Source organism: Pristiophorus japonicus, chromosome 16, assembly GCF_044704955.1.
Source record: "Pristiophorus japonicus isolate sPriJap1 chromosome 16, sPriJap1.hap1, whole genome shotgun sequence".
Taxonomy (NCBI): Eukaryota; Metazoa; Chordata; class Chondrichthyes; family Pristiophoridae; genus Pristiophorus; species Pristiophorus japonicus.
In genome coordinates, this window is record NC_091992.1 from 122313675 (window position 1) to 122327357 (window position 13683).

The window sequence follows — 13683 nt, forward strand, 5'->3', positions numbered from 1 at the left end:
TAAGCATGATTGCAAACAATAGTTTCTAGACTGCAATATTTTCCTCTGACCATTTATCTTTTTTAATTTTCAGGAACTTGCTGATAATTTATCAAAGTTGACAGCTGAATTTGAAAAAGCCACAGCTGAAAAACTCAAATGTCAAGCAGAAGCTGATGATACCAACAGAACCATTTCACTTGCAAACAGGTATTTTTGGACCTGTAAAATTGGACTAAATGAGCAAACTGCACTAGTTTTACATCCTCCATAATTTTTGGGTTATAATTTTTCTTTGTCTATAGGTTGGGTTTCATCTCATCATCTTGCTGTAGAGTTCTTGAACTTATTTCTCACAAATTTTCCAGTGTTACTAAAGCTGGCAGAGATAGAAAATTAGGTGTGACCCATTCCACTGGATCCCTGCCCCATTGTAAGGATATTCAAGCATCACTTTTACCAGACACTGCAAGCATGCATCCAAATATGGGCGGCATATTGAAATTATTCATCATTATCAGCCTAGCAACACAGAAGACAAAAAAAGGCAGAACATCACAGGCTTGTGGTATTGCTAGCCCAGGCACAATACCCAGGAGTTGGTGAAGGGAATATCAATAAAGTCTTGCGCATTGGTATATTTTGGCCAATTCCTCCAAGTGGATAAAATGTTTATGCTGTCCAGGCTGCCTGCCCCTTTAGTCTGCTGCAGATCTCCAATTCCTACAGCAAGATCCTTTGTGAAATATCCTGTACTATTTTAACTGTATCCCATTTCCAGCCTCCACTCAAAGGCATGTTGCTCTGATCCTAAAAACCTCAGTATTTTCACTTAGCTCTAGCTGTTGAGGTAGATAGGAATAAATCTGTTCATATGTTCAGCTGTTCACATGCTCTGGTCCATGGTCTTTGGCTAAAGCTGTTTCCAGAGATTTTAATATAGATGATCAGTGTTATCTTGGTTCACTGTAGCGCTCACATCTCTGAGTCACAAGATCATAGAATCAAGACCCACTCCAGACCTAAGCATACTCCAAAAATATAAAAGGAGAACTGCATTGTCAAAGATGCCATCTTTTTGGATGAGACATTAAATTGAAGACGTATCTACCTGCTCAGGTGGACATAAAAGATCCAATGGCATTTTTAGTTAACAGTTATCCTTGAACAAGCATCACAAAACCAGATTTACCAGTCATTTATCTCATTGTTGTTGGTGCAAAAATTGACTGCCATATTTGACTGTATAACAGTGACTACACTTCAAAAGTAATTAATTGGTTGTGAAGTGGTTTGAGACATTATGTCAAAGGCCAAAATAAATGCAAGTTTTTTTTTGATATGGAATGCATCCTTCCCTTTTATTATTTATTAAGCAAGAATTCAATTAAGGGGCATTTTTCAACAGCAACTTTGAACTTTTGTCTGCTTTCACAGAAGAATAGGGAATACTGTCCCTCGGCTCAATTGCACACCTGATAGTCCTACCCTTTGCCTTAGTTTATAAAGAAAGACTCGCATTTATATAGCACCTTTCACGATCATCGGATGTCCCAAAGCGCTTTACAGCCAATGAGGTACTTTTTGAAATGAGTCACTGTCGTAATGTGGGATTGGGGGTAGTGTGCTGATATGGATTGAGAACTGGTTGTCAGACAGGAAGCAAAGAGTAGGAGTAAATGGGTACTTTTCAGAATGGCAGGCAGTGACTAGTGGGGTACCGCAAGGTTCTGTGCTGGGGCCCCAGCTGTTTACATTGTACATTAATGATTTGGACGAGGGGATTAAATGTAGCATCTCCAAATTTGCGGATGACACTAAATTGGGTGGCAGTGTGAGCTGCGAGGAGGATGCTATGAGGATGCAGAGTGACTTGGATAGGTTAGGTGAGTGGGCAAATGCATGGTAGATGAAGTATAATGTGGATAAATGTGAGGTTATCCATTTTGGTGGTAAAAACAGAGACACAGACTATTATCTGCATGGTGACAGATTAGGAAAAGGGGAAGTGCAACGAGACCTGGGTGTCATGGTACATCAGTCATTGAAGGTTGGCATACAGGTACAGCAGGCGGTTAAGAAAGCAAATGGCATGTTGGCCTTCATAGCGAGGGGATTTGAGTACAGGAGCAGGGAGGTGTTGCTACAGTTGTACAGGGCCTTGGTGAGGCCACACCTGGAGTATTGTGCACAGTTTTGGTCTCCTAACTTGAGGAAGGACATTCTTGCTATTGAGGGAGTGCAGCGAAGGTTCACCAGACTGATTTCCGGGATGGCGGGACTGACATATCAAGAAAGATTGGATCAACTGGGCTTGTATTCACTGGAGTTCAGAAGAATGAGAGGGGATCTCATAGAAATATTTACAATTCTGATGGGTTTAGACAGGTTAGATGCAGGAAGAATGTTCCAAATGTTGGGGAAGTCCAGAACCAGGGGTCACAGTCTAAGGATAAGGGGTAAGCCATTTAGGACCGAGATGAGGAGAAACTTCTTCACCCAGAGAGTGGTGAACCTGTGGAATTCTCTACCACAGAAAGTTGTTGAGGCCAATTCACTAAATATATTCAAAAAGGAGTCAGATGTAGTCCTTACTACTAGAGGGATCAAGAGGTATGGCGAGAAAGCAGGAATGGGGTACTGAAGTTGCATGTTCAGCCATGAATTCATTGAATGGCGGTGCAAGCTCGAAGGGCCGAATGGCCTACTCCTGCACCTATTTTCTATGTTTCTATGTCTATGTAGGAAATGCAGCTGTCAATTTGTGCACAGCAAGCTCCCACAAACAGCAATGTGATAATCACCAAATAATCTGTTTTAGTTGTTGATTAAGGGATAAATATTGGCCAGGAAACCAGGGATAACTCCCCTGCTCTTCTTCAAAATAGTGCACATGATCTTTTACATCCACCTGAGAGGGCAGACGGGGCCTTGGTTTAACGACTCATCCGAAAAATGGCACCCCTGACAATGGAGCACAACCCTGGAGTGTTAGCCTAAATTTTTGTGCTCCAGTCTCTGGAGTGGAACTTGAACCCACAACCTTCTAACCCAGAGGCGAGGGTGCTACCAACTGAGCCATAGCTGACACAATTGTCCTATTGGAAAAAGTGGACAAAAAGGGGGAAATAGAGTGTGTTTCCATTACAAAAATATAATCTTTTTACAGACTTGTTGGAGGTTTGGTATCAGAGAAGATCCGCTGGGGTGAATCTGTGGCTAAATTCAAGGAACAGGAAAAAACACTGAGTGGAGATGTGCTCCTTGTTACAGCATTTGTTTCTTATGTTGGATACTTCACAAAAAAATACAGGAATGACCTTTTGAATGTAAACTGGATGCCTTTCCTGGAAAAACTAGAGGTGCAACGATGTTTTAAATTACTTCAGCGAACTAGTATAGAGTTTTAACTTTTAACGGCTAAATGCTTTGATGTCTATCAATCAGGAACGGCATGCCTTCTTCCTATTTCTGCTGATAACTGAGTTTAGCTAACAGGTGCTGGAATTCTCAATATTAATCTAAGTTTTCTACTAGTGCTAATTCAATTGTACTGGAAGTGGCATTGAAATTTCATCAATCAAATATTACATTATTTTTTACGGAATGTGGGTGTTGCTGGTAAGGCCAGCATTTATTACTCATAAGAAGATAAGAAATAGGAGCAGGAGTAGGCCATTTGACCTCTCGAGCCTGCTCTGCCATTTAATAAGATCATGGCTGATCTGATCTTGGACTCAGCTCCATTTCCCTGATAGGTCCTTACCATACAGTATAAATGCACACGAGGCCCATGCTTGAGAGAAGGTCAGTCTGTGACCTGTCCTTTATTCCTTAGCACTCCAAGTGATGAAGGTGGGTGGAGCTTCCCCTTTTGTACCTGAAGGCCCAGGTTAGGAGTGTCTCCCACCTAGTGGTCATTGTTCTCACAGTGTACAACTTAGGTCAGATTATACATGGGTTACAATGCTGGTTGAATACATGACACTCCCCATAACCCTTCATTCCCTTATCACTCAAAAATATGTCTATCACCGTCTTAACTATATTCAATGACCCAGCCTCTACAGCTCTCTGCGGCAGAGAATTCCACAGATTTACGACCCCCTGAGAGAAGAAATTCCTCCTCATCTCAGTTTAAATGGGTGGACCCTTGTTCTGAGACTATGCCCCCTAGTTTTAGTTTCCCCTATGAGTGGAAATATCCTCTCTGCATCCTTGTCGAGCCCCCTCATTACCTTATCTGTTTCGATAAGATCCCCTCTCATTCTTCTGAACTCCAATGAGTATAGGCCCAACCTACTCAACCTACCTTCATAAGTCAATCTCCTCATCTCCAGAATCAAGCTAGTGAACCTTCTCTGAACAGCCTCCAATGCAAGTATATCCTTCCTTAAATACAGAGACCAAAACTGTACGCATTACTCTAGGTGTGTCCTCACCAATACCCTGCACATACTAACCTTTTGTGTTTCATGCACAAGGACGACCAGGTCCCTCTGTACTGCAGCACTTTGCAATTTTTCTCCATTTAAATTATAATTTGCTTTTGTAATTCTTCTGCCAAAGTGGATAACCTCACATTTTCCCACATTATACTCCATCTGCCAAATTTTTGCCCACTCATTTAGCCTGTCTATATCCCTTTGCAGATTTTTTATGTCCTCACAATTTGCTTTCCCACCCATCTTTGCGTCATCAGCAAACTTTGCAACATTACACTCGGTCCCGTCATCCAAGTCATTAATATAGATTGTAAATAGTTGAGTCCCCAGCACCAATCCTTGCGGCACCCCACTAGTTATTGTTTGCCAACCGTAAAATGACCCATTTATCCCGACTCTCTGTTTTCTGTTAGTTAACCAATCCTCTATCTATCTCTAATATCTTACCTCCAACCCCGTGAACTTTTATCTTGTGCAGTAACCTTTTGGCCCCAAGTTTCGCCATGATTTGCTCCTGATTTTTAGGAGCAACTGGTGTAGAATGGAGTATCTTAGAAATCGGAATTCTCGCCATTTAGTTTGCTCCAGTTCTAGTCAGTTAGAACAGTTTCACTTTGGAACAGAATTTTTTTTTCAAAAGGGGGCGTGTCCGGCCACTTACGCCTGTTTTCAAAGTTTCGTCAGTGAAAACTTACTCCAAACTAACTTAGAATGGAGTAAGTGAAGATTTTTGTACGCTCGAAAAAACCTTGTCTACACTTTAGAAAATCAGGCGTAGGTTACAAATCAGGCGTAGGGAATGGGGGGGGGGTTTAAAGGGAAGTTTACAAACATTAAATACTTCAGTTTTACAAATAAAGAGCCATCATCAATAATAAATGATAAAAACATCAATAAATCAACCAATAAATCAATCAAAAAAAATTAATAAGAAATAATTTTTTTTTAAATCAATAAATAAAAAATTTTCTACTTACCGACTGCAGCACCGGGAGCCCTCCAACAGCGTGCTGGGATGCCCCCCCCCCCCACCCAGTGTGTCTCTGTCAGTGTCTCTATCTCTCTGTCTGTCTGTCTGTGTGTGTCTCTCATTCTCTGTCTGTCATTGTCTGTGTTTCTTACAGCGAGGAGGGGGGTAGAGGGAGAGAGGGGGGGAACAGAGAGAGGGAAGGGGGAGGGATGGGGGAGAAGGGGGAGGGATGGGGGAGAAGGGGGAGAAGGGTGAGGGATGGGGGAGAAGGAGAAGGGCGAAGGGGGGGAGGAGGAGAAGGGGGAAGGGGGAGGAGAAAAAGGCGGGGGGGAAGAAAAAGGAGGGGGAAAGGAGAAGGGGGGGAAGGAGAGGGGGAAAGGAGAAGGGGGAAAGGAGATGGGGGAAGGAGGGGGAAAAGAAGAGGGGGGAAAGGAGATGGGGGAAGGAGATGGGGGAAAGGAGAAGGGGGAGGGAGGCTGAACGGGCCGGGCCCGGTCGGGCCCGAGACTTCGGGCAGGGCCCGTCCCCAGCACCAAATTTACAGGTAGGTGGCATTGGGTCGGGTCGGGATCGCGGGTCGGGTCGGGGGGAGCGCGGGTCGGGGTCAGGAGCGCGGGTCAGGGTCGGGGGGGTGGTGGGAGGAAGGTCGGTTCGGTTCGGGTCTGGGGGAGGGAGGGAGAGGGAGGTCAGGTCGGGGGGAGGGAGGTCAGGTCGGGTCCAGTCGGGGGGGGGGGGTGGAAGTGGGAGTCGGGTCAGTGTCGGTGTTGGGTCCGGTCCGGAGGCGGGAGGCGGGGGGGGGGAAGCGGGAGTCAGGTCGGGTCCAGTCCGGGGGATCGGGTCGGGTCTGGTTCGGGGGCAGGGGGTGGGGGGAAGCGGGAGTTGGGTCGGGTCCAGTCCGGGGGGTCGGGTCGGATCCTGTCCGGGGGCAGGGGGTGGAAGGGAAGCGGGAGTCGGGTTGGGTCCAGTCCGGGGGGTCGGGTCGGGTCGGATCGGTCCGGGGGCGGGGGGGGGGGGCGGGAAACGGGAGTCGGGTCGGTGTCGGGTCCGGTCCAGGGGCGGGGTGGGGGAAGCGGGAGTCGGGTCGGTGTCGGGTCCGGTCCGGGGGTGGGGGGAAGCGGGAGTCGGGTCGGTGTCGGGTCCGGTCCGGGGGTAGCGGGGGGGTGGGGAAGCGGGAGTCGAGTCGGGTCGGGAGGAAGCAGGAGCTGGCCGTGGGAGGAGCCTTATTCACGCAGCCCCAGTGAGGCCATTCGGCCAGGGCTAGGGGCTGCATGCTTTGGCCCCTCCCACACAGTTTTGGGTGCCTGGAGCTACTGCACATGCACGCCCACTGTAGCGCGCATGTGCAGAGGTCCCGGCACTGTTTTCAGCACAGGGACCTGGCTCCGCCCCCTACAGCTCGTGCTGCGCTGCGCCGAGCTGCAAACGATCTGCAGCGAGCTGGAGAATCTGGAAGTTTTTTTTAGGCGCACTTTGTGGCGCGAAAAACGAGAGTCCAGGTCGGGACTGCGCCATTTTAGGTGCGGCTCGAAACTTGGGCCCTTTATGTGGCACCTTATCAAATGCCTTCTGGAAATCCAAATACACCACATCCCCACCGGTTCCCCCTTATTCACCCTGCTTGTTACATTCTCAAAGAACTCCAGCAAATTTGTCAAACATGATTTCCCTTTCATAAAACCATGTTGACTCTGCTTGATTGAATCATGTTTTTCCAAATGTCCTGCTACTGTTTCCTTCATAATGGACTCTGGCATTTTTCCAACGACAGATGTTAGGCTAACTGGTCTATAGTTTCCTGTTTTCTGTTTCCTGTGGTGAAGGTTCGAAAGGCCGAATGGCCTACTCCTGCATCTATTTTCTATGTCTGCCTCCTTTTTTAAATAGGGGCATTACATTTGTGGTTTTCCAATCCGCTGGGATCATCCTAGCATCCAGGGAATTTTGGTAGATTACATCCACTATCTCTCCACTTCTTTTAAGACCCTAGGATGCAAGCCATCATGTCCACCTTTAGTCCTATTATTTTACCGAGTATTACTTCTTTAGTGATCGTGATTGTATTAAGTTCCTCCCTCCCTATAGCCCCTTAATTATCCACTATTGGGATGTTTTTAGTATCTTCTACCATGAAAACCGATACAAAATATTTGTTCAAAGTCTCTGCTATTTCCCTGTTCCCCATTATTAATTCCCTAGTCTCATCCTCTAAGGGACCAACATTTACTTTCGCCACTGTTTTTCTTTTTATGTACCTGTAGAAACTCTTACTATCTGTTTTTATATTTTGTACTAGCTTGCTTTCATAATCTATCTTCCTTGTCTTTATTATTTTTTTAGTCATTCTTTGCTGGCTTTTAAAAGTTTCACAATCCTCTGGCCTCCCACTAATCTTGTCCACTTTGTATGCCCTTGTTTTCAATTTGATACAATCCCTTATTTCCCTAGTTAGCCATGGATGGTTAACCCTTCTCTTACAGTCTTTCCTTCTCATTGGAATATATTTTTGTTGAGAATTATGAAATATCTCCTTAAATATCTGCCACTGCTCATCAACCATCCCAGTTTAATCTATTTTTCCAGTCCACTTTAGCCAACTTTGCCTTCATACCTTTGTAGTCTCCTTTGTTTAAGCTTAGGATACTGGTTTGAGATGCAACTTTCTCACCCTCCAATTGAATTTGAAATTCAACCATGCTATGGTCACTTATTCCTAGAGGATCCTTTACTCGGAGATAGTTTATTAATCCTGTCTCATTACCCAGATCTAAGATAGCCTGCTCCCTGGTTGGTTCCGCAACGTACTGTTCAAGGAAACTATCCCAGATACACTCTATGAACTCTTCCTCAAGGCTACACTGGCCAATTTGGTTTGTCCAATCAATATGAAGGTTAAAATCACCCATGATTATTGCCATTCCTTTTTTACAAGCCTCCATTATTTCTTGATTTATACTCCGTCCAACAGTGTAGCTAGCTACTATTGGGGGCCTATAGACAACACCCACCAGTGACTTTTTCCCCTTATTATTCCTTATCTCCACCCATGCCTAATTGCCCCCAAGAAGATGGTGGTGAGCCACTTTCTTGACCTACTGCAGTCCGTGTGGTGAAGTTACTCACAGTGCTGTTAGGAGGTTCTAGGATTTTGACCCAGTAACGATGAAGGAATGGTAATATATTTCCAAGTCAGGATGGTGTATAACTCGGAAGGGAACTTGCAGGTGGTGGTATTCCCATGTGTCTGCTGCCCTTGTTCTTCCAGTTGGTAGAGGTTGTGGCTTTGGGAGATGCTGTCAAAAATGCCTTAGCAAGTTGCTGCAGTGCATCTAGCAGATGGTACACACTGCAATCATGTTGCGTCGGTGGTGGAAGGAGTGAATGTTTAAGGTGGTCTATAACAGACCCAAAGTACTGGTGGTTGAGAGCTTTGGGAACCACAGGTCCAAAGTCACCTGTTCCTTCCAAGCATGCTCTACTTACCACATGTCATGTCTCAAATTACTCATATACTGTATCCCAAAATGTTATTTTCTGAAAGAAATCTATCCAATTTGCATTTGAATGAATCAATATTAACTGTTTCCACCATCTCCCTAGGGAGCCAGTTCCATAGATTGATCACTCGCTCATTGAAATAATGTTTCCGCAGATTAGTCTTGAATTTACCCCCCTTAGAGCACAGACCACAACCTCTGATTCTATTGTTCTAGACAAGGTGAAATAGCTTTTCATGGTCTACATTACATAGTCCATTTAGAATCCTGAAAACAGCAATCATATCACCTCTCAACCTTCTCTTTTCTAGTGAGAACATGCCCAATTTACATAATTGCTCCTCATAATACAATCCTTCCATCCTCTCAATCATTCTGGTTGCTATCTTCTGTATCCCTTCATTAGGTGTAATAACCTTTTTGTACTGCGGCAATCAGAACTGTACACAGTATTCTAAGTGCGGTAACACCCATGCTTTAGAATGTAGCAGGATTACCTCAGTATTTTGACTTACTATTGACCTTTTAGTACATCCCAACATCTGATCTGCTTTATTCACTGCAACTGAGAATTGATGGGATAAAAAAGAAAATCACCTAAAGAAAAAAGAAAACAATTATTCAGAAACTTTAAAAAGTACAGAGTATTTCACATTTCTCCCTCAGCTTCAAAACTAAATGTAGCCCATAACTTTGCAAGTGTTTTTATTACTGTTAATGTAAGTTCCAATCAGATTTTGAGATATTTACAACATGACTTTTTGGGGAATTATTTTAGGTGCCGATTCCAATTACTGAAAACTTAGATCCGCTTTCCCTTCTGACCGATGATGTTGACATTGCTGCCTGGAATAATCAGGGGTTGCCTAGTGACCGGACATCATCTGAAAATGCTACAATCCTCTGTAACACGGAGCGTTGGCCTCTAATTATTGATGCACAGCTGCAGGGTATCAAGTGGATCAAAAGAAAGTTTGGAGATGATTTGAAAGTAATAAGACTTGGACAAAGAGGGTATGTACATTTGCTGTGGATTGAAAGATCTCTTAAAAATTGTATAATTTCCAAATAGTTAATGATTAATTTGCTTGCATTAACAAAGTTTTGCTCAATTTTATTTCTTCGTAAGGTAGTTTTAGATGAAGAAAGACCTTCAGCATATTTGACATTATTCCCTGAGAATGCTAACTCTCCCATCTTCCCATTACAGAATTTTCTTTTTCTTAAGTCAGTCCAGTGTCGTAACAACTCTTGCTGGAAATCTCTTCCAGCTTATATCATGCTTCCTGTAAAGAAATGCATCTTGACATCTGTCCTGAATTTTCCATTCACAGCCCAGAATCTTTACACTCCTGGTGTGCCTAAAAGTATTGTTTTGGATTTACTTTCTCTATTGCATTGGATGTCATATACAGTATCCTCTGGTTCTATTGTTCTGGACATTATAATGTTATATTATAAAAGGACCCATTGGAATGGTTTATCAATGTTGAAGAGCCTTAGCTCATCAAATCTTTTCCTCATAGCTCTGCCCTCTGACAGCAGAGGTACAATTTTAGTTATTGGGTGACCATTTTGAAGGTTGGGTCTCATTAACATGCCACGGGTGAGCAGCATGTCTTGAACAGATGCCATGCTTCAGCTCACCAGCTCCAGGCCAGTGCAATATGGGGCGGCCTGGAGGCTGATCCGGCTTGTAAAAAATATTTCCTGGAAGAAGGCGCCAATTATGGTGGAGAGGGAATCTTTAGCGGCAGAGGCTCACATTATTTTTGTGAAGCCCAGAGGACTAGTCCTGTTCCTTCTGGCCCCACAAAATAATTTTGGACTTACCAATTACCATTCTGGGGACTCTTGCTCTTGACCTCCAAGTTTTACTGTACAAAGCGACCATGGTGCACCATCTACCGAGTAGGTCCTTAAAATTGCATTGGGGTCCTATATGTGTCACAGGATCCTAATTTGCATAGATTACTGAGGCTCCCATGATTCAGGTGAGCACATGTGCTGCCCAGTGGAGGGGCCAAGTTAACATAGCGGTGGAGTGGGAACAGGCCTGTTGATCACATTGAATTTACCTCCACTACCACATTGATTCCACCAGCAGTGGGACTTAAAATTGCCTCTCAGGGGGGTCATAGAACCATAGAATCATAGAATGGTTACAGCATGGAAGAAGGCCATTTGGCCTGTCGAACCTGTGCCAGATCGTTGCAAGAGCACCTCAGCTAGTGCCACTCTCCCACTTTTTCCCCATAGCCCTGCAATTTTTTTCTTTCAGGTACTTATCTAATTCCCTCTTGAAAGCCGTGATTGAGTCTGCCTCCACCACCCTTTCAGGCAGTGCATTCCAGATCCTAACCACTCGCTGCATAAACAGGTTTTATCTTATGTCGCCTTTGGTTCTTTTGCCAATCACCTTAAATCTGTGTCCTCTGGTTCTCGACCTTTCCTCCAATGGGAACAGTTTCTCTCTATCAACTCTGTCCTGACCTCTCATGATTTTGAACGCCTCTATCAAATCTCCTATTTTTTAATCTGCCCTGCCACCTTTAACAATTTATGCACATATACCCCCAGGTCTCTCTGTTCATGCACCGCCTTAAGGATTATACCCTTTAGTTTATATTTCCTCTCCTCATTCTTACAACCAAAATGTATCACTTCACATGTTCTGCATTAAATTTCATCTGCCATGTGTCTGCCTGTCTCTGTCCTCTTGAAATCGATCACTATTCTCCTCACTATACTTCCAAGTTTTGTGTCATCTGAAAATTTTGAAATTGTGCCCTGTATACCCACATCCAAGTCATTAATATATATCAAGAAAAGCAGTGGTCCAAGAACCGAACCCTGGGGAACACCACTGTATACCTTCCTCCGGTCTGAAAAATAACTATTCACCATTACTCTGTTTCCTGTCACTAAGCCAATTTTGTATCCATGCTGCCACTGTCCCTTTTATTCCATGGGCTTCAACTTTGCTGACAAGCCTATTATGTGGCACTTTGTCGAACGTCGAAATCCATGTACAGCACGACAACCGTATTGCCCTCATCAACCCTTCCTGTTACCTCATCAAAAAACTTGGTTAAACACGATTTCCCTGGCTGTTCTTAATTAATCCACACTTGTCCAAGTGACTGTTAATTTTGTCCCTGATTATTGTTTCTAAAAGCTTCCCCACTACCGAAGTTAAACTGTAGTAACCCAGCCTGTCGTTGCTGGGTTTATCTCTACACCCTATTTTGAACAGGGTGTAACATTTGCAATTTGCCAGTCCTCTGGCATCACGTCCATTTCTAAGGAGGATTGGAAGATTATGGCCAGTTTTTCTGCGATTTCATCCTTCACTTCCCTCAGCTTCCTAAGTTGCATCCCCTCTGGTCCTGGTGACTTATCTACTTTCAGTACAGCCAGCCTTTCGAGTACCTCATCTTCATCCATTTTTATCCCATCCAGTATCACCTCTACCTCCTCCTTCATCATCATCATCATCATCATAGGCGGTCCCTCAAACTAGAATGACTTGCTTCCACGAGAGTTTACAGATGTTTCAATGAAGGACCTGATGTTCCAGTCCTGAACTCCAGTTGAGGGGGTGGAAGAAGCCTGTGTGTGGATTTTTTTTTAACGTGTGATGACCGTTGCACATCAGCCACCACACAGGCTTGACAGAGCTAGGCCTTTATTCAGTGGTAAGGATTAACTAGGACGACTGGATACCTGCTCTGCTGCATGGACCTAATACGCATACATATCACAGTGTGGGCAGGTCGGTGCTACCCCTGGGCCCTAGGCTCTTCTGGGCCCTGTACCTTCATTCGCCGCACCTCCGCCATGATGTTCCAGGGCTCGGCGCTCCAGCTCTATTTATAGCCCCGACCTGCGGTGGTGTTCTCACACAGTTCAGGGCAGCCCACGATGTTCCAGGGCCCTGCTCCTCCTTCACTATGTCTATGGCAGCATATTCTTCCTTGGTGAAGACAGATGCAAAGTACTCATTTAGTACCTCAGCCATACACCTCTGTCTCCATGCATAGGTCTCCTTTTTGGTCCCTAATTGGTTCCACCCCTCTTTATTACCCGTTTACTATTTCTATGCCTATAGAAGACTTTACCTCTTATGTTAGCTGCCATTCTAGTCTCATACCCTCTCTTTGCCCCTCTTATTTTCTTTTTCACTTCTCCTCTGAAGTTTTTATATTTAGCCTGATTTTCAGATGTATTCTTGACCTGACATCTGTCATACATGCTCTTTTTTTGCTTCATCTTACTCTCTATCTTTTTCGTCGTCCAGGGAGCTCTGACTTTGGTGCTCTACCTTTCCCGTTAAGTGGGAATGTATCTCGACTGTGCCTGAACTATTTCCTCTTTAAAGGCAGCCCATTGTTCCATTTCAATTTTGTCAATCTTTGATTCCAATTTACCCGAGCCAGATCCATTCTCATCCCAAAAAATGTTGCCTTCCTTCAATTAAGTATTTTTACTTTAAATTGCTCCATATCCTTTTCCATAATCTAAACCTTATGATACTATGATCACTTTTCCCTAAATGTTTATTTACTGACACTCGCTCCATTTGACCTACCTCATTCCCCAAACCAGATTCAATAATGCCTCTTTCTTCGTTTTGACGGAAACATACTGATCAAAAACGTTTTCCTGAACACACTTCAGAAATTTTTCCCCCTCTCTGCCCTTTACACTATTAGTATCCCAGTCTATATTAGGATAGTTGAAGTCCCCCATTATCATTGCTCTATGGGGCTAGATTTTCCATTATTTTTGCATG

The 13683-nt window shown here is 44.2% G+C and overlaps 1 protein-coding gene across 1 annotated transcript in view; it reads left to right on the forward strand.

The window, feature by feature from the left end:
- Positions 1-13683, forward strand: part of LOC139226779 (dynein axonemal heavy chain 17-like) — a 1002254-nt gene that overhangs the window by 895989 nt on the left and 92582 nt on the right. Inside the window, exons 62-64 of the mRNA XM_070857781.1 lie at positions 74-189; positions 3149-3341; positions 9667-9902. Of these exons, the coding sequence (XP_070713882.1) occupies positions 74-189; positions 3149-3341; positions 9667-9902 (545 nt within the window). The remainder of the gene's footprint in view (positions 1-73; positions 190-3148; positions 3342-9666; positions 9903-13683) is intronic.